Source organism: Vidua chalybeata, chromosome 1, assembly GCF_026979565.1.
Source record: "Vidua chalybeata isolate OUT-0048 chromosome 1, bVidCha1 merged haplotype, whole genome shotgun sequence".
Taxonomy (NCBI): domain Eukaryota; kingdom Metazoa; phylum Chordata; class Aves; order Passeriformes; family Viduidae; genus Vidua; species Vidua chalybeata.
Genome location: NC_071530.1, coordinates 121150246 through 121172123, shown reverse-complemented (window position 1 = coordinate 121172123; position 21878 = coordinate 121150246). Strand labels below are relative to the sequence as shown.

At 36.9% G+C, this 21878-nt stretch overlaps 1 protein-coding gene across 2 annotated transcripts; it reads right to left on the bottom strand.

Annotated features, from left to right (window-relative positions):
* Positions 1-351: 351 nt before the first annotated feature.
* TERF1 (telomeric repeat binding factor 1) lies at positions 352-17023 on the bottom strand. Of its 2 annotated transcripts, none has more exons than XM_053951102.1 (10): positions 16808-17023; positions 15896-15991; positions 13641-13771; positions 12447-12533; positions 11030-11179; positions 8852-8958; positions 7658-7711; positions 7533-7576; positions 6449-6513; positions 352-2215 (listed from the first exon to the last, which is right to left on the bottom strand). In XM_053951102.1, the coding sequence occupies exons 1-10, from the start codon at positions 17019-17021 to the stop codon at positions 2042-2044; spliced, it is 1122 nt and encodes a 373-aa protein (XP_053807077.1). In that variant the 5' UTR covers positions 17022-17023; the 3' UTR covers positions 352-2041. The 2 variants fall into 2 exon arrangements, with proteins under 2 accessions (XP_053807077.1, XP_053807085.1); XM_053951110.1 differs by lacking the exon at positions 16808-17023 and adding an exon at positions 16711-16797.
* Positions 17024-21878: the final 4855 nt, after the last annotated feature.

The following is a 21878-nucleotide window of genomic DNA, read 5'->3' as shown; positions in this document are numbered from 1 at the left end:
CCTTAACAAATTTTAAAGGAGTCAGGACTTTGGCAGAATCATTTCAAGAAATTCTCTCTGCCTTAATACAAAATGCAAAGACTGATCTCTGTATTAGAACACTAGAAGCATGTTACCCTGTTTCTCTTTTGGAATTAAAGTGCTAATGTTTCTAACCATAGTAGTTGCTTTCCTTAAGTTCTCCATCTTTACTGGCCATAGCCCTGTCTACAGGCACTGCTCCTACTTGGTTGTGAGCCAGCCAAATATTTTCAAGTCTGAAAATAGTTACTGTCAACATTTAAGAGCAAGGGTGAATAAAAATGAAGTTTTTGAAAGCTAAAACTGATTTCAGTTTAGGTACTTTGTTCCTCTCCAGTATCATCTAGACAATTTCTTACACTGTAACTGTGTAAATATTCTCCCTCTACACTGCAGTTTTCATGTTTAGCCACCTTCATGAAGACATACGTAGTCAGCACTGTTAAGGAATTGGTCTCTTCAGAACTTCGTCAGTAATACATAGTGTAACTTTTCTGGCAGATGGACCTAGACCAGACTTTGTGACTAAGGCCTTGGTTAAGAGTAAAAAGATTACTACTAGTTAAAAATGCTCATCTACAATGATAAGCATAGGAACCTGCAACATCTGAGCACTGGCAAGACTGCTGTACAGGTTGAGAAAATTTCCTGTTAAGACAGGCAGCATCTGCATGCAACATAATGACTTCCTGGAAGAAGCCATAGTCTCTTTGCAAGAATGAGGAAGGTGATCTGCTTGAGGTTCTGTCCACAATAAGAGTCTGTTGTGAAACAAACATTTGAACTGCGTTTTACCATTTTATTGTAATAAAAGCAGGCCTCCAAAACAGAAAGCAGAGATGATTTTAATACTTTCTGAACATTTCAGACTTCATAACTATATAGTTTCCTTTTTAATTGGGAAAATTATCTCAGAGAGCTTTGTTTTAATATGACCAATTCAGACAGGTGCTTTTTCTTATAAGGCTCTTGGAAAATAAAAACCTTAGCCAAGAAAAAAGGTACAGAAAACATCTGAATTGAAAGGATTTCACTTTTAAAAGAACACTGAACTATTATGTGAGTTCAAGTCATTTGATTCACACCAGTATGACAGTGGAAAGCATGAGTTTTCTGAGATTGTGGAAATCTCTTCCAAATTATTTGAATCCAGATATACAGGCTAGTGCCATCATCCATCTGCTCCAGTCTCCCATGAGCAGGAGAGTTGCAGTGGCCAGCAGAGACCCTGGTAGTGACCCTCATCAAAGAGTATCTTTGCTGTCACTGACAGTGTAGACTCGTTATTGAGCCCCACTTTGACCATGTGTTTTTTAGCTTTCCCTTTCCTGCTGCTCTGGAAGAAGTCACTTGTCAAGACAAGGTAGGTGACACAAGCTAACCAAGAGATGCTAAGTTCTAGTATAATAGTGTTCCTTTCCATGTAAAAAATTAACCAGTCCCTTTGTTACTTACAAGTACAACATCATATGAATTTACACATTTTTAACTGCAGAAAAAAACCCAACAAACCATCATCTCATAAAATTAACAATACTAACACATACATACTTTTCAGTATAACTTACAGAGATGACAAGTCTGACCTAAATTTCAAAGTAAAGCAAAACAAATTAGAATGGGTTTTATGGCAGGAAGTAAAAATATGAAAAGGTCAATCTAAAAAGAGAGACAGCCCTTTAAAAATACAGAACTCTTGACTTTTTATTAGCCTCCATCAGACTAAAGATGATTGCCAGTAATACCCCTATTTACATAATAGACATTTTTAAATCACTGCAAACACTTTCACATTTCAGAATCTAGGTGATCTGTTATTGCATATAGCAAAAAAGGCCAGACTTTACATTTAAGTCATCATTACCAGAGCAAGTGAGCTTACACAAATGTTTTATACCTATTACTATTCTGTTTCATGTTTTAGTACAGCAACACTGCTGGACACTCTGAGACTAAAATAAGATGTTATTCTGAAAAACTAGAGTAGGTCTTCGTGTAGGGAAAGGTCAAGAAGAGTTGGTTACTGTAGTCCTAACCAGCTTTGGTTGATCTTGTTCAGTGTCCTCCACCGGTCTTTCAACATGACACTTGTTCGGTTGTTGAAGTTACCATGGGCTAAAATTTTAGCCCAGTTACCCACTCCAAACTCCCTTACTCCCAATTTCAGCTCCATGTCTTCTTTGTGAGTCCATCGCTAGGGCAAGAAAAATACCACATATATGAACACAGAAAGGTATTAATCTAAGAGCTTATAGCAAATATAAAAGCAAGTTTTCAAACAGTTCTCTAGTTATTAGAGTACAGATGTCAGAGGGATTTTCTTGAGCACCTTATCTTGAAACTAGAGATAAATGATATATTTGTAACTGAACCTGTAGAGCTTTATGGGGGCTCCCAAAGGGGACCTGTGTTAATAAAACCTTGGGTTAATTGGAGTAACTGGATTGGAAGTGAAAAATGTTTATAGAACATTACAAGAACCATAAGAATTGTAAATGGCTGAATCTGAAGGCCTAAAATTTATGGCTTGGTGGAAGAAAGGTTGGTTTCCCAGAGTATGTATAAAACCTCCTTGTGTAAATAACAGATCACTTCCGACTATCAAATGGATAAATAGTGTTGGCTATAAAGCAGAAGGGAACATTAGAGAATCATGTTATGGCTCACCTTTACAACTGAAACCTTCAAAATTATAAAGAACTGGGCAGAAAGGGAAATGCAGGTGCAAAGGAATAGCCTCAACTTAAACCCGACTAGTAGATCAGATAAGTGCAAGGAAATGTGAATTACATCGCTTAATTCCAAAAATAATGTACCCAATGGAAATGTACATCTTATGGCTGCTGTCATTACATAAATGCATACCCTCCTGCTTGTGCACAAGGGAGGATGAGCAGCAGGAACACCCAGCCAACATGACTGTCAGTGGCAAAAGAACCCACATCCATGGAAATAGGAAGAAAAAATAAATTTATTCCTTAATGACCTGGAATCCTTCTGGGATCTTTAAAAGATTCTACTCTTGTAAGCATCATCAGTACCATCTCTGGCCAGGTGACAATTTTGAGTGCTATTCTGCATGGTTCCAACCTTCTGTTAAATTTAAACTTTTAAAAGTTGCAGCAGGGCTCAGACATGAAAGACAAGGGGGAGTCTCTGAGGGGGAAGGAGCTTAGATAACATTCAGCCTCAAAACTGTATCAGATCAAAACTGTATCCTGGTTATTCTCCAAAAAGGGAAAATGTGGCATCTAAACAAAGTGCAAGCTGAGGTGTATAAAGACTAAACTTCACATCTCAAAGATGGATTTATTCCAGCTTAATGCAAGTATCAGGGCCTCTTCAGTAAATTCTGATCACTGACAAACCTCACTAAGCAGTGGAAGAATTACAAGTAATAGTACTTCAACTGTATTTCTAAGCAGTTAGGAACCTAAAACTTCTCTAAAGTAGCTTACCTTTTATCAAAAATATTTCCTTTTTCTAATTCTTCCTGTTCCACAGATCTTTTGCAACATTAGCAGTGAACAGCCTTTTTCTCTACTATTATTAAAAGGCCAGAGATTCCATTGGAATCATGCAGTTCATCTCATTTCAGAGCATGCCAGAAAACTCTACTAAATAAAATCTTTATTCAAGTAACAGTTATGCTTGACCTACAGCGCCAGATAATTCAAATACTTTCATCAAAGAGACAATCACAACCCTTGTTATTTGCAATGATTAATTACATTTGCTGTTAAAGAGTTGTTTTTAGCTTGTTTTGATTTTTAATTGCTTACATTGAGCTTTTTTTAAAGATAAATTGCTTCCACTTATTGTATAAATGAGGGTCTGCTTGACAGGTAAATCATGGACTGACTCATTTACTTTTCACTGAGGAACAGAACAGAGCAATAACTTGCCCCCTGCCCCACTCACTGAAAAGCTCTCTATCCCCTCTGGGACAGAATTTATGTAGATTCCAGCTTTGTATTGCTACAAGACTGGTCGAAAGCCTGGACATAATACAGCACTACACTTGAGCTCACATCAGCACAGTTCCTGGTCCACAGCAACATGACATCTGGCCAGCTCTGAGCACCAGCAGAGCAAGCTTGAGTTTGCCAGGCAGAATGTGAAGACATTCCCTCACAAACCCGAAGATCTTGTTACTCCTTGAGTCAGTTCTGCTCTAGTAATCTGTTTTCATTTATGCATTATGGGACTCTGCTCTGAGTTTTCTCATTCAGCTTTAAATATAAGGATTTTTTTTTCCATACAACTCTGACAAAATTCTGAACACTCAGATTTTCAGACACATTGTTTAAGTTAAATCAAGTATCATCCATATTTTGGACAACTCAAAGGACTTGCCATTTAATTATTGGATATAAAATTGAGTACAAACAGTTCCCTAAATTCTGTGACACTTGCATCCCCTAATTTAGGAATGAGAAAATAAAGTATGTGTCCTTTCAATAGCATTGCAGATTGTTCTATGCAGCTAACTGAAAACACTGAAAGGCTGAAAATGGGCACTGAACCATTGCAATGAAATGCCATTTACAAAACAAGAGCAAACAATGCCAACATTGAATGAGGGACTACATGGAAAAGGAAGTTCTAGAAGTCAACAGCTCTGACATTCATTGCATTCTTTCATGCATGTGGACAATTTTATAACCCAGATGATTAAGCAGAGGAGCAGATTGTAAAAGGCCAACTATGATTGCTTTCTATAAAACATTTATGAGGTTTTAGTGGTATGGAGTAAGGCATAAATATAACAGAGGGAGCAGATGCCTACAAATTTTCTAAGTGTAGAAAGAAAAACAGTTCTGAATCTTAAGTTTCATTTAAGTTCTTTTAAAATTTTCAATGCCCCTGTCAGATGCAGTTCTCTACAAATCTAGTCTTTATATTTCAATTAAGGTTGAACTATAACAACATAATTAAGCAAACAACTCCTATTTCTTTCCTAACAAGATGTGTAAGCCCTAGACCTAGACACAGTGCTTGTAGGTGACCCCGTAACAGACTAGCTCAGCATAAAAATATGTGACTACAAAGCTTTCATTAGCTCTGTGTCATTGTGGTCCAAATAGTTTAATTCTTGATGTTGAAAACAAGCTTGATGGAAGTGTTCATGCTTACCAGCAATTGGCTAACAAGGTACCTATCCAAGTATATGCTGGAATAAAGTAAATTTGACTTTAAAGGCAAAAAGCAAATCCAGTAAGTGCTGACATTTTTTTTTTTTTTCCCTTAGGGCACTGGTTTTATCTGCAGCTTTTAAGGAGATTGTCAGTGATCTAACTATTCCCGAGATTTGTGAGAAACTGAAAAACTCTTTATAGGGGCTTAAACATCAAGAATGAGGTCTCATTAGGACTTCAGCCCATTTGAGGACAGCATCTAACTGAAGATTTAATCAGTACATCAATGTCAGTAAAAATGCTTAAAGAAGTAGGAGTAAGTACAACTCTCCTCTAGATAAAAAAAAAAAAAAAAAGCAAAAAAAGCACATTTGGTCTTCCCTGTTATATGAAAAATGAAATATCAAAGTGAACACCAGAAAAAATGAAACAGCTCACATCAAAAGGGATATATGATCATAACTTGTACTATTATCTAAACTGAAAGACTCCACATTGCTTCCTAAGAGATATCATGAAGAGGAATCCAACAATGGCAATATACATATTTAATGTTAATTTCTTCAGTTACCATGATAAAATGCTGAACACTTATGAAGGATAATTGGCTATAATCAAAAATTAGCTTGAAAGACCCCAACATCAAATCAACTTCAAATTGCGTTCTATTAAGGCACACACTTCTGCATGTTCCACCAATGGGAATTCTAGCATTAGTGAACACAGTAGGGTTATTTTAATGTAACTCTACAATGAAGTAGGCTTACTCATGAAGAGTGCACAAAGGACCATTTGAAATGTAGCAGTATAAGAGGACCCTACCATTTGGTTTATAAAAACTAGAGTAGTCTCACAGGTAAATGTTTTTACATCACAAAACAAAAGTATTGAATTATCAAATTGCTAAATCTTTAACCTTCCAAGCTGGAAAACAAGTTGCCTTTGATATTTGCCCAAAATTCTCACAGGCAAATGACATCCTGAATTCTTTAATCCAAACTGTGGAAAGAATATTTTATTTCACACTAAGCTTTGTTAATGGTATATTTCAACAAATAAAAGCCTTGGAAGCAGTAGCAACAACAATATTTGAGACAGTAAAAATATGTTCTATTTCCTGTCTTTAAAAAGAAAGGGACTGTAACAATTTCAGGAACTGTAGCACTTGAGTAATTTACATAATCTTAAGTCTGAGCACTAGATTTAAAAAATAGATTAAAGTCGAGAAAAAAAATTCTGTGCATGCAGATTCATTTTATCTCCATTTAGAAGAGAGAATAGGTACAAACCTGTCTTCTTCGGCTACATGCCAAAGAAACTCCATTTTGTTCCACATTTTGCATGTTGTTAAGACCTAGAAGACAGTTAAATCCAAACCAACGAGGAGTCAACATCAAGGCAGCAGTTTTGCATTTTACCATTTACACCTGACAAGAATGTACACTATTTTGACATGCTTTGATGGATTGGGAAAATTTCAGTGTCTCTTTAGATATAAGTATACTTTTATAAATGAATACACATGAATCTTGCTAAAATACAAGGGCTTCAAAAAATAGGCTATTCAAAAAACCCACTGTAATTTTTATACAGCAGAGCTCACAGGAGAATTATATTTTAAACACTTGGGTAAAAATTGGTACATAATAACAAAACATTTCATTTTGGTGAAAACATTTTTACAATATGGCCTACTCTCATTTTACATAGAATGGGAAGTAACAACCAATCAGAGCTATGATTCTTTGTATACAAATTCCATAATTTCCAAGTACATGTATCAGGTGTTAACTGTGGCAAGCATTCAAGGCATCTTAAGTGTTTGTCTTTCCATGTACAACTTGGCCACGTGCAGGAACTATAACATCATCTCGCTGTGGTAAGAGGGGGTTAATGGTCTTAAGAACTTACTTATAACTATATTATCTGTGTTAGGGTTTTAAGAAGTAATACCAGGAAATCACACAAACATCCTGACTTTGTACATTTGACAGTACAATTTGTTTTTCCAATCAGCTAACTTCTTTAGTTCCTTCCCAATCAAGGTATCTAACACAGAATACAGAAAGAAATGAATTTCAGTACTCTGTCCGCTTTCTTTTGCACAGAATACCCTAAGTCCTGTAAACCAACCAAGCAAACCAGAAAATAGTGAAAGACTCTGCAAGTTTAATTGCTAGAGAACCTTAAGCCATTTCACAGCTTTTAAAAATGGCAACCACCAAGTTTGCATTTTTGCAGAAACCATACAAAACTTGGAGTGTTTTTATCCACCACAACCATTTCTGCATTAATCCAATCACATTGGATAGCAGTTAGAAATAAGTGTTTGACATGACTGTTTTGAAAGTGTAAAAATAAACTAATACTCACTCTGAAGAATTCTGTTCTCTTTGGGTTTCGCTCCTGAACGTTTCCTGCAAAGAACATAGAGCTGAAGTAAAAATACAAAGAACTTGATGGTCTGTGACTAGAGTAGTAACAACAAAATTTTTTACCTTGCTATGCCTGCAGATGACTGACTTGTGATACACCGTTTCTCTTTCATCAATCTTAAAAAGAAAAGACAAAAAAAAGATTTCCTAGGCAGCAACTTGTCATTTATATGATTCAACAATATTTAAATGAAAGAAAATCCTAAGACTTCTCTACAGAAGGAGTGGCATACAATCACTAACTGCATCAATGAATTCACCCTCTTAACCTTGCCTCCCTATACCTGGAGGAGAAATACAGAATCTGTCGAGTTGGAAGGGATCAGTGAGTTCAACTTCTAGCCCTGCACAGACAACCCCAGGAGTCACACCATGTGCCTGAGACCACCGTGCAAATGCTTCTTGAACTCAGTCAGGTTTGGTAATGTGACCACTTCCTTGGGTAACCTCTTCCCAAGACATTTAAATTGAAGATAAGAGGCATTTTGCACTTCTATTTTTTCATTAGGAATTATTTCCATAGGTTTTTTTTGAACAAGTCTTTCATCATAACTCTCAGATGTGTCAGGAGCTGTCCTTCTAAAAAAACAAATTTAAAAAAATCTTACGACTTGTCTTCCTCTATACTGTCTGCATCAGCGTTTTCTTAACTAAATGATGCCAAGTATTCCAAGTACAAAAATGAAGAAATACAGATTCTATCCCAGCTAGAGCCAGCAACTTATTCTCCCTGAACAAGTGGTGATAAACCTAGAACATTAGCATCTTCCAAAATAATAATGTAATTGTTCTGAAGGCTTGCACTGTCAGAATCATGAAGCAATGTAACTATTTCCCTTCACACTAGTATCATTAAGGGGTCAGCTGTAAGAAAAATGTAAGACTGATTCCATCTCCTTATTCTTTTTCTTCTTGAGATGACCTATAGCCTGAAATTAGAAATAAAAGTTCAATCAAGCATTACAAAAGCAAAGTCTTTTTCATGCTTATATTTTTATAGACTGACAGCTGTTTAAACTGCAAATTGTGCAACCTCACAAATAATTAAACTTAATGACAAGCTTTTTCATGTAAATGCCAAAAGTAACAACCACAGAAGAACACAAATTTAAAGAAAATAGGGAACATGCTTGTAGCTAATTTTCTATTGGACAGCAGTTTGGAATTTAACTTCCCCCCTTTTACCTACTCTTTGATCTACAAGTTTCATGTTACTGTCCAAGCACATCCCTTAGCAGTATAATACTTAATACAAACCTTTGTTTTGTTTCCAAATCGCTTTTGCCGTTTTCATTGACTTCCACAGGTCTGTTTTGAAATGCTGTAGCTCCCAACCCTTTAGATGCCACATGTTTTGTGGCTTCCTGTGAGAAATGTAATTGATAGCTTAAAATTAAAGCCAGGCAGTACCTAGATAGGAGTTTGCACTAAGATTAATATGCATACTTTTTATTAGAACTAACAGTGCTTATTTGACAGACATTTCAGTGGTATTAACATTAAAGTAAGTAGTTTTAAAACAACTTTAGCATGTTAAGTTGAAATCCATAAAGATCTTTAACAACTAATATCTTGGAGAAATTTTAGTCATAGCTGCAATTAATTTTTACATGGACACAAAGAAATGCAACAAATAGTTGCATAATGAGTGAACTTAAAAATGTGTTAAGTAAATTGCAGAACTTAACTAAGACTGCAAATATTATCAAAGTACTCCAAAGTCTGGTTTTTATAACTAAGTTAGAAACTAAAACTGGCAGGTGTCAAGTTAATCCAGCTCTGCAGCACATGGCAGGACAAAGCATACATGTAACATGTTCAAAATACATGTCTAAGCAGACCTTAGGCTTGTAATATAATCTTTTTTGCACTGGCAAAAAATATTTCTAACATCCTGCTCAAACTTTCAGCCACAAACTAAGATTATTTCTCCTCCATTGCCAAGAGAAGGAAGTAGTAATTCATCACACCTTACAGGGTACCTAAAAGGGGCCTCCTTCACTGAATAAAGATGGGACAAACTTCTTACCAGGGCCTGTAGAGGTAGGACAGAGTTAATGCTTTTAAACTAAAAGAAGGTAGATTTGGACTAGATACAAGGAAGAATTCTGTTTTGTTTATGATGAGAGTGGCAAAACATGAAACATGCTGCCCAGCAAGGTGGTTGAGGTCTGATTCCTGAAAACCTTCAAGGCCAGGTTGAATGGGGCTCTAAACAACCTGATCTAATTAAACATGTCCCTGCTTATTGCAAGTGGGTTGGACTAAATGACCTTTAAAGATTCCTTTCGATCCAAACTATTCTATGATTATACTTTTACATCTGGTACTAGAAGAAAGAGAAATTAGCAGTTAAAGCTAGAATGTTCTTCTGCAGAGAAGACAGGGTACACTGCTGGGAAACCTGTGTGCTGCACAGAAGTAGGAATCCCTCACAAAGTTGTCTCCTCCATGTGCCAGAATAACTCTGTTCAAAGTAAGATTTGCAATGTGGGTGCAGACACTAGGACAAATGTCCAGGCAGTGGGGATGCAGGCAGTGAGGGCCTTAGGCATGTTAGTATGGAATTCTGGGCCATCTCTGACACCTCCAAGCATCCACTTCCTCTTAGACTCAAAGAAAGAGCCTTGAAAAATAAACTTGAAAACTGACATTCAAGTGAAACCATTAAAAGGTATTCCTTGTATTATACTTTGAGTGTATTTATTAAGTTGCCCAGTCTCTCTGGTAAGAAAATGAAAAACACAGAGGAACTTCAGGATTGTTTATTTAAAATTTGCTTCTTATTACCTTTAGACGTCTGTGCTTTTGTAATTGAATAATTCAATATTCTATTATATGAAGTAAACAAAAGAGAAATTCTTTAAAATCCCTTGAAGATGAACTGAAGAAGGAATGTTTTTCTTTCCAATTTTAAATCACTTTTGAGGAAGACTGTTTGTAAAGAACATTTGTATTTACAGGAAAACAGCAATAATAGTTTTCTATCTCCTAACTCCCCTGAAATTCCTAAAGCTTTTATCCAAATTAACAGGTCTTGATTTTTTATTTTTAGTATGGGAAGTCATGTAAGCTTAAATAAAATAATCATTAAATATAAAGCTACATTTTTAAGGAGTCCTATATCAGAACGGCATCTCTTAAACAGATCTTGTTTTAATTACACTGTTGTCCTAACTATTTTTCTAATCAAAATAGTTGTGGGAAAAACATTCATATAAGATATTTAAGAGCAGTCTCTTTCCTACTAACTTTCTCCAAGACATATTAATTAAAATAAAAAGGTTGAAAATAAGACAATCCAAAGAAGGTAAAGTTTCCTTTTCATCTAATACAGTAACTGAATATTGCCTAAACAACTCCCTTGAAAGGATAGGTCTGTTTAATTGTATCAGGTAATTTTTTTCAAAAGTTTTTAAAATACTTTCGACATACCTGTATTAAGAAGTTAGTTTCATTTTCTTTCATGAAAAGTTCAATGTAAGACTTGATTTTACTTATCAAAAGACTGTAACTGAAGCTTTGGAGAAGAGGAACATATGGATCCTTGGTTTTAATTACGGTTGCCAGCTTCACCCTTAAAGGCTAAGAAAAGCACAGCTTTATACAACACAAATCCTGCAGCAAACTTGGTATCTATGCTAAACAGGAAATACAGAAAGCTAAACATGATGATTATACAGTTTCCTGAATATCCCTATACAACTTCCTGCTGCAGTTTGAAACTGTTTTAGAGTCAACTAGACATAATACCAGGTATCTATTTACCTTATGTGCTCAGTAAATGGTAAAGTGTAACTGACCAGAGATCTACATTTTCATTTCCTTTATGAATAACACTGAAAGCAGGATTGTCAGTGGACGAAACACACCCAGAAAAAGCCACCCATTACTCGGTCTTCTCACTTGCTGCCTCAAAAAGACTGCCATTGAAAGGGTTGTACAGTGTTCAGGAGAAGGATAACTTAGTACAGCAGCACTAAGGATACATCAATACTGATAATTAGAAATTCACATTTTGTCTACCAATCCCTCTGAATTTTACAGAAGCCAATATAGCCGGAGAATTATCTTCTGTGTATAGGCTGCATTTTTATTTATGAATTTGAGTGTTATTACCACAATCTACACTTTCCAAACATCCAAATCCTCTGAATGGAAGTGTATCTGAAGAGTAAGTTATACACAGGCTACTACTTTCATAGGACATGTATCCTAATATACCAGCTGAAGATATAGGAGGCATTTTTAACTTCTTTTCACCTATAGTCCTTCTGTTGTTGTTTTTCCCACTCCAGCAAATTCAAGCATGTGCACTATTATATTAGAGATCTATTCACTCAAACTTGCAACTCTGTGAGTGATGCAGTCAACTTCAAACCAGGAGGTGGCCTAACACATATGTTGTCTTTTCCAGTCAGAGGCATAATAGCATTCAGTCTGTACTACAGAAGCTAATAAGTTTTCCTTCCCTGGGATGCTTTTGTACATAGAACACTAATCAGAGGTGACAGAGTCTACTACAATAGAAATCCGCAAATTGGCTGTTAGTAGTCAGCACTATCAAATTCCCAGAATTTGTAGTGCTATCTCACTCCTCATATGAAGTAAAGAGGAGATGAAGAACAACTGCTGCTAAAAGCATTTTATTCCCACAAAATTTGTCCAGCATTTCTATCAATCTCCTGGCCACAAATTTCCTTTTGCATTTTAAAGTGACAGAGGTATGAAAGTGCACAGACAATAACGAGATTGAAGTTACGCAGGTAAGATTTGCTAGCTTTGCAAACCAACTCCCCTCCTTCTCCTCTGAAAGTCAAGAGCTTTTAATGCAATTTAAACAAGTTACTACCTTGTCTGATTCAGAGTCTGTGAACAGCCTTTCAAGAACTTCAGCAGCTTCCTTGAAATATCTGTTTTCCATATGGACTGCTACAATCTACAAGAAATATAATTAAACAATATGATAAAATACTTTCCATCCGAGATTCAGAAAAAGCAAGAGAATTCACAATTCTACAGCTTTCTAAGACTCCAAAAATTCAGATGATTATATATTTAAGGGTTACTGACACTTAGCTACTTCTAACAGTTTGTTCTGAAATTAGTTTTGAAATTTATTTCAATTGGTATCTTTTTCAGATCGGCAGCTTTTGAAACAAATTTGAACCGGTACAAACAGGAACCATATGGGATAGAAAAAGTTCCCCTATACAGATCTATTTACTCTGTACTAAAACTGAAAATTCAGTTCAGTCTGCTAATAGCCCAAGATTTTTGTAAAAAAAAATAGTAGGATAGAATAGAATTTTTAAAGTTGGAAAAGACCTTTAAGGTCATCAAGTCCAATCATCAACCTAGCACGCACCACCACGTTCACCATTAATCCATATTCTCAAGTGCCACATATTTTTTTCAAGCACTTCTAAGGATAGTGTCTCCACTACTTCCCTGGGCAGTCTGTTCCAATGTTGTGCAACCCTTTGTGTGAAAAAGTTTTTCCTTGTACCCAATCTAAACCTCTCCTGGCACAACTTGAGGCCATTTCCTCTCATGCTGTCACTAGTCACCTGGGAGAAGAGACCAACCCCCACCTGGCTACAACCTCCTTTCAGGCAGTTGTAGAGAGTGACAAGGACCCCCTGAACTTCCTTTTCTCCAGGCTAAACACTCCCAGCTCCCTCAGCTTCTCCTAGTAACATTTGTGCTCCAGACCCTTCACCAGTTCCATTGCCCTTCTCCGGACACTCTCCAGCACCTCAAAGTCTTTCTTGTCCTGAGAGGCCCAGAACTGAACACAGCATTCGAGGTGTGGCCTCACCAGTGCTGAGCATAGGGGACAATCACTGCCCTGGTCCTGATGGCCACAGTGTTCTGGATACAAGCCAGGATGCCATTTGCCTTCTTGGCCACCTGGGCACATGCTGGCTCTTGTTTAGCTGCTGTTGGCTAGCACCCCTAGGTCCTTTCCTGCCAAGCAGATTCCAGCTAGTCATTCCCAATGAGTAGGTAGCATCCTGAAGCATTATAAGTAAGTCACACAGACCTGAATTTGAATCAAGCGACGAATTTCTTCATGAAGTTTTTCCAGTTTAATTTCTTCCCTTTCAAGTAAAGTCCAGAAAGACAGAGCGGATTCCAAAGGTGAAATTTTTTGATCATTTTCAAACTGTAATCCTTAGAGGGGGAAAAAACCAAAGTACTTATAAAAATTAAAGGATAAAGTTAAATAGATTACATTATTTATATGCAGTAAAGTTATATGTATTATACAATTTCAATTCCTTTTTCCTCAATTTTTTTGTGTTTAAGAACCCTGAAGCAACTGTCTTCTTTCCAGAGACTGGTTCTTCCTACCCTTGCTAGTAACATTACTGCTGCATTTTCAGGGGGTATTATGTCAGCTAATTATTGTTCACTTAAAATGCCACTTGCAATTGGGTATTTGGTCTGGCATTAATAATACATTAAACTTAGCATGGGATTCCACAACATTTGATATTGATACTATTAATTTTGTAATATGATCTCCATGCTAAGTAGTTTGTTTTTTTCTTTCTGTGTCTATCACTATTTCCATGTCTTAACCTTCTGTTGTATTTGAAGTGCTTAAACTGAGAGGGAAACTCAAACAGGTCTACACAGGAGCATCACTGAAAAAGCAGAAGCAATCTCCCATGCCAGTGTTCTGCTGTGTCAACACCAAGGTTTGTGCAAACTCCCAGCAAAGGATCAGTGACCAGGTCTGGCAGAAATCTAGTCTAGAAAAATATTCATCCCCTTAACACTCTCAAGTAGTTTCCCAGTCTGGTCACTGCACACCTACACAAGTGAGTGTGCCAATGTAACAGATGCAGGAGGAGCTGGCAGGTGCACAAGTGCTTTTTTCCCATGGCACTGCCAGCTTAGTTCAAGATGCTCACTCAAGTACAGCCTCACTTATGCCTTCATTTTATGGTATCAGCAGAATCTCTCTTAATAAATTACTCCTTTCATTATGTATTTTTCAGGCAGAAGGTAAAAATCTTACACAATACTGAAGAGAGAAGAATTATTTTATATCCACTACAATGTCAAACAGTGAAATTTCAAACAGAATTATGTGCATATATAAACACATAACTAAAACAAAAACATGTGTTTCTCTAATTATTGTCTAAATCAAGTAACATGACACTTCATATTGTTTATTTTAATAGTGTAAAACCAAAGTGTTTAGCTCTTAGAAAGCTGAAACAGATACTCTGTATTATCAGTGCAGATCAAATATTTTAATAACTAGAAAAATAGGAAAGCTATCATATATTAGCTTTCCACGTATGTTGTGCAGCTACACCTGATGTAATACCTACTACACATGTGCAATCTTCCTCACCACACAGATAATTCTCTACTGATAAGATAAAAACACACAATGAAGTAATATTCTCAAGTGTTATATACAATAATATAATTTAGAGCATTAGGACCAAAATTTCATAATTTTTATACTATTTTAAATATTAGAATTTGACTCCCAAGCTAAACTAAATCAGGATGACATAATACCTGATAAGCAACATAGGAAATTTAATTGTATAAAAACAAGACTTTGTGGCATTGCTAGGCTAGAATACACTTTTTTCTTCCATGCTCATGCTTTCAAGACTGCTTCTGAAGTCTTTACATTCCAAAGAGTTTTATCAAACAGTGGAAAAAAAAAAGAAGTTAAAGTCTTCCAGAAACTCAAACACAATCATCTTGGCTAAGCCAACAAGTTGCAAATGCAGCCAAACAGAAGATATGGTAGTGAAGAAGAGCCCCAAGGACTTGCAGCCAGCTGAGAATCTTACACTCTTCTATAGGAAACATGGACAGTCACCCTTTTCATCCATCTTCTCATTCCTGCTGTCTGTCCTACTTTAACCTCTAGAGTTAAATGTGCAAAAAAGAACACAGATCTTGAGTTTTAAATTTGCAAGTATTGCTCACTAAGAGCTAGTCAGTCCTTTCCAGTATATTTCTTTTGTTGATACTACTCTGACAACAAAGTATCAATTTAAGAAGTATATGGTCATTCAAACTCCATGCAGCTAAGTCAGTCAGCACAGAGTAACACCAATCCTGCAGACAGCTCAGTCACATGTGTAATAAAGGCAGTCAAAAATCTGAAATGTATTCAATTTATTTATATAAGCTATATCTATAAAAACATATATAGATCTGCAGAGTAAAAGCTATGTGAAAGCATATCTAATACGCTCCTCTAGAAGTTCATACAACTATCTTTAAACAAGTGAAAAAAAGAACCTGAGTATTTACCAAGATTCTTTCCTTGTGCAATTCTTATCAAAAGCTGGCAGAGATATACTGTTTTTTTCTGATGTGGAGGTATTTGGGAGACACCATTAATAAGAGCTGAAAAAGAAGAGAAAAGTTAAGTCAGTCTTGCTCCAGCACTGCCACAGTGTGGCTAGATATATACTAGACACTGTGTTATCAGATTTCACTAAATTTCTAACTCCTCAAGAAACCAGTGAAGCACACTTAATTAGTATTCTTCCTTGCTAAAACAGCTGAAATAATATTCAAGAGCTTGACCAAAAGAAGATATCTTCTTCTGAAGAAACAGCAGAATTAACCACAGGATTATATTAATCAAATTCAAAGACCATAGTATCAATTTTAGGGTTTTCTTTTTGGTAAGTAGGGTACTACAAAAGACATCTGTCAGCTCCAAAGAACACGTCCAGGGAAGTGTGGGCATTCACTTTCAGGGAATGTCCACAAACCATGAGCCACAGACAGACTGGTAACACTTATATGTTGCTATAGCAACTCACAGAACTAAAGCAGTAAAAGCAACATGGAAAGCTTACTCAGAAATGTAAATTTACAAGAGAAATCCTCCTTGTGAGGCTGGAAGGTCACAAGGATTATCACATATTTTAAAATGGGAGCTATCATGAGTTTATTCCTATCATGCAGGTTACTGTGAATTTCTTATGCTAATGTGCTGGATATAGTAATTAATCTTCACAGCATAATACAGAACCATTCAAAATAAAAAGTGAATCACAGAATTGTTGGGGTTCAAAGGAGCTGCTGGGTATCATCTGGAACCACTGCCTTCCTACCTTTCTGCACTTGCTTCAACCTGAATTGACTTTCTTGTTGACAGCCATTCATTATTTCTGTAGGGTCTCCCTTTGACACATGCAAGAGTCACCTCACCCTGCGCGACGTCCCTCCACCGCCAGAACTCCGCCCCGCTCTGCTCCGCGAAGTGCCGGCACAGGCAGGAGCAGGCGAACTCCAGCATCCACTCCGCGGCCAGGGCCTCCACGGCCTCCGGCGGGGCCGAACTCACGGAGCTGCTGACGGAGCTGCAGCTGGAGCTGCCGCCGCCGTCCGCCACTCCCGGCGCGTCTCGGGCCGCGGTCGCCATCTTCAAACCGCGCGCCAACGGCTGCCGGCCCCGATCTTCGCCGCGCCGCAGCCAATCAGCGCAATCGCCCCGCCCCGCCCCGCTCTCCGCCCAATCAGCAAAGCAGTTCCGCCCGGCCCCGCCCTGCTCACCGAGTCGTAACCAATCAGCGCGGCCGCTCCTCACGACCCGGTCTGTCGTCACCGCGCGCTTGTTTCGGTGCGCAAGTGGCCTTTGGTGGCGGAGCGGGGGGCTGAGGGAGCGCTGTGCCGCGTGGGGCGGCCGCTCTGGGAGCTGCCGTGTCCCACGCTTCCTGCGAGAGCAAAAGGCGAAACGTGGGTGTTTTCTTACATGTGGGATCCGGAGGGCTTCGCTAAGCTCATCTTCATGTGGGCTCTGAAGAGAGGAGGCTGTGGAAGGGAGGGCGGACATACCAGAGCCCGGAGAAACTGAAAAGTGGGAGCTTCGACTGGGCAACGAAGCCCTGGATGGAATGTGAGGAGGGACGGTATTAGCTGGGGTGTGTCTGTCTGAGAAGGCAGCTGTTTGTGCATGTTAAAATGTACAACTCAGGGAGGAAGAAGGTAGTCTGCGAGGGGCTGAATTTAAGGCAAGTGCTGAAGGGCAGAACAGTTTCCCTCTCCGAGATGTGATGGAGGGTCAAGCGATGTTCTGGTAGATCTGGTGAAAGGCTTTAATTTGAGCTTTATTTCACTCTAGGGAGGAACAGGGTATCAGAGTAGGCGGTATCAGCTGATGAGCCTTTACCTCCTTTGACTCCTGTGCTCACGCTACATTGCACCCACAGCAATCTTGCTGTGGCATAAATACACTAAGGTCAAAGAGACAAGAAGACACATAATTTAACTTAAAAGAATCTTCTGCTTAGACAGTTGTATTTACTAATACAAGTGAAAGACTTAGGTTTGCACTTTGGAAGAGATTGTGACAATTTCTTAATGCTGATAATCTCAGGAATGAAAATTCTTAGCATTTGACATGAACCAGGTGGACATAAAATGAGATTATTATGCATTAATGTTTAATTGAGCAGGCATTTTATAAGTTTTGTATTAGAAACTGACAGGAAGGTGGATCAGAGCTTGAAATTACCATGATAAACAACAGCAGGACCAGGCTGCTGAGTGTAAGCTCTACTTAATACTAGCAAAATTATCTTTGCTTTTATCTGTGTGTTCAGCACAAATCCAAAACACAGCTCCTCAGTGAGCTGCTGTGAAGAAAATTAACTCTGGCCCAACCAAAACCAGAGCAACACCCAGCCCTGAGTGTCCTTGAGGAGCCCATAATATGTGGACAAATGGATTTCAGGTACTGCCTAGCGCTTCCCCTTGACAGTAGAGGGAGCCTGAAGTATTTTAGAAAAGATGCCTATCTTGTAGGTATTTTGAGAGCAGATGACTCTTGGGCTGGGTGAGCTTGCAGCAGCATGAGAAATGGTACTCTAGTGTGGCAAAACCCATGTTTTTATTCGTGTGAATGAGGTGGAAAATCACAGTAGGTCAGTGTAATTCGTAAACCAGTTTTTTCTTTCCCTTGCAGGTGTTTCTGCCAGTTCTGTCTGTGATGGTGGCAATATTTATCTTCCCAGTTTTAGCTCCTGTAGCCTTGTCTCCAAACCTGCAACATGTTTAGGCTTTCTTCTTTATGCTGAGAAGTCTTATTGTTCATCTGCCTTTTATACATTTTAAATTGCATTTTGCATTTCTTGATAAAATTACTAACTACTTAGAGCTCCTGCTAGAAATCTCTCCTGCTGATGGATCTGCAGAGGGCAGATGTGAATAGTGTTTAATCCCAGTGTAAACAAGAGCCAACAGAGGATTTTGTTTAACTGGGAGCATAAAAGGTACAAGTTACATGTAATATCCATGTGTGCATGTATGTGTGAGTATGTATATATAGATATAAATGAATGTACATGTATTGCATATCTATATACATGTATAAATATATATTTATAAAAGTATAGGCATTAGCATAGTGAGTTAGTATGTGTATATTTTTATCTCTGTGTATACATACCTATACATAAATGTATATGCATAGCAATTTAATAAGTGCAGAGAGTCTCACCTAAACATGTAAAATCTGAAAAATGCTCTCTCTTGCTCCTAAAGACAATTAAAATAACAAATAAGACTAAATTACAACACAAATAATTATCAGTATGATCATATAATAAATGAGTAAATACATACTTAACAGCATCATTATATAAATGTACTTTTGGGCTCCAGACTCAATCAATGTGGATTATTATTGGTTTGTAGTTGCTCATTTGTTAGAACTTCCAGTTTAAAAGTCTTTAGTCTTCTGTTCATCTGCTAATTTTTTTTGTTTGAATTTATTTTTAATAAGAATTTTTAAGGAGCATCATAAAATTGACAGATCTTTTTTAATCCCCCAAAAACTATGCATTTTATCTATTTTAGAACAACACATACAAATTCACAATGAAACTTTACACTATATTCTTCATTTTCTTTTTGGTTGCTTTATTCTTTATTTTTGGTGTTATTGGGAAGTAGGAGGCCCCTTCCTCGCTATTTTTATTTTGTTTATGAAAGCAAAATACATTATTTTTTTCTTTTGATAAATGGTCCACATTAAGCTCATACAATATTTAATCTTAAAAGCAAAGAACCATTGTACAAGAAACATCACATGCTTAGGTGATTAATATATTAATATATGCTATTATTTTTATAACTGCAATAGAATTACATGTGTAAAGCAGTTTTTCAAATTTGCCAGTGAAAGCTCAGCAATACAACCAGTAGATGGCCCCAGCCTAACATCTTCTTTACACAGTGGTGCTCTGGTTTGCTGGATGGGTGGAAAAGTTCTTGTTAGAATACTCAATGCACTGATGTATAAAAAAATAGGGATCAGAATGATGGATGAAGACTTTATTCATAGTTGCCCAAATTATAGGGTACCCTTCCATACAGCTGGGAAGCAACTGAATGCTAAACTGAACATTTAAGGAGATTTGACTTAACACAAATGAAAACAAGTGAATGAAGAAAGTGCCTTTTCTCCCAAATGGTAATGCACACAGAACGAAAATTTGAAGTAAAATTTAGAACATTTAAAATGCTGTAGGGTGTAAAGTGTGTGTAAGTAAGAAGCTGAGCTGGAGATTGGATCCTGCTGAAAGCAAGACAAGAATCAATCTATAATTTCACTCAATATTGCTATTGGACAAAACATTTCTCTTGCTATTTAAATTTTAGAAATCACAGGAAACAATTAAGTTTTCCAGCAGTAATATTTTAAGAATTGAATTCTACTGAGTAATAAAAGGAAGGAAGGATTTTACTGTGACCAAAGCACCAACTAGGGATTTATAAATGCAGGTGGTGCCTGGCAGTGCCACAGATTTTCAACTAATCTTTATCAAATAATTTATTTAAACCCGTATTTTAATATGGAAATAAAAGTAAAATTTATAGGGAACAAAAAGTGTATGTGACAATAATATTGTGCTGTAGACCAGATGGTTAGAAAAAGCAAGCATCAGGGGGAAGTTGCTCAGTTGGATGTGTAATTTTTTTATCTTGTTTACACAACAATTCCATGAATTGTTGAGTAATGAATCCATGGATTGTTGAGTATGTAGTGAATACATATGTCAGGGTATGTTTGGGTAATTGGAACATGTATCTATCTGTTTAAGATACAAACTTTGAGTTTGGAGATTTAGCAGTTTCAACATATGAAGGAACTAGAAAGTCCCAATAAAATATAATACGAAATAAAGTGCATTCATGTATCCATTCATGCCATGTTTTAGATGGTAACAAAGGAAGCTTAGCCAGAATTATTCAATGACTTTGGATGCCTTGCACCTCGTACTTCATAGAAATTCATAGATATAGACTGCCTATAGTCCTCTAGAATCAAGTTCCAAGAATACTAAAAGAGGAAAGAAGGACAAGTTCTTTCAGTCAGTTTGGTTTAGATGAAGAACAGGTATCCTAAATCTCAACTTCTGACTGTGGATAGCTGCAATTCTTTACGATCTAAAGTCTATGAAATGTTAAATTACAACAATGAGATCTTAAGATTCCACAACCCAAGCTGGGAGGATTTAAAATAGAGTATAGAAAATGAGGAAAACAGAATTAATGAGAATTTTTAAAAATTATGATTTAAATTATTCCAGTATGGTCTTGGATTTTACAGAGAAAGAGAAGTTTGAATTTCTCTGGGCAATACTTGAATTCCTTAATCTGACAACTGTTCTGCAAGTGTTACCTTATTCACAATATCAAATTACTCATCTACAGCAAATGGGGGATTGGCTACCTCACATTTAGCATCTTCTTCAACACAAACTGTTCACTTATTGCCAGATCTAAGTGAAATGGGGATCTTCTGAAAAAAACCCTCTCATAAATGACCTGAAAAGGTATTCATACAGCTGAGATGAATTAACATTATAAAAGCAATCTTAGATGTTTCTGGTCTCCTGAATGAGTCACTGATGTTCTCTCAAACGGCTTTTCTTTTGCATGAGTTTTTTTGAATGTGAAATCACAAAGAAGCAAATACAGAATTAAATTTATAAAGATTTCTTATTATTGCTGGATCATTCCAGATTTTCAAACACTAATTGTAAAGAACAAAATTATTTTAACTAATGTTAATGACTGTAGCCAAGGGCAATTCAATATTTTAATATTACCACTTGTTTCAGTGGCGCTAATGGGTCTCAGCTGCTTTCCTACTTGAACATGCCTCAGAAAATACTATATAGAAGTGTGACTGTTTTAATTCTAGAATACATCAGACAATTTAAATTTTTGATTAATTTTTTTACCTGTGACTTAATAATTCTTTTAATTCATA

What these genes read in the sequence shown, in the direction of transcription:
- TERF1 (XM_053951102.1), bottom strand. Translation starts at nt 17,021, where the DNA reads ATGGCGACCGCGGCCCGAGACGCGCCGGGAGTGGCGGACGGCGGCGGC. An exon ending in GTGGAGGGACGTCGCGCAGG is followed by an intron (nt 15,992 to 16,807) that starts GTGAGGTGACTC and finishes CTTCTTTTTCAG; the next exon opens with CTCTTATTAATGGTGTCTCC. An exon ending in AAACTAACTTCTTAATACAG is followed by an intron (nt 8,959 to 11,029) that starts GTATGTCGAAAG and finishes CATTTCTCACAG; the next exon opens with GAAGCCACAAAACATGTGGC.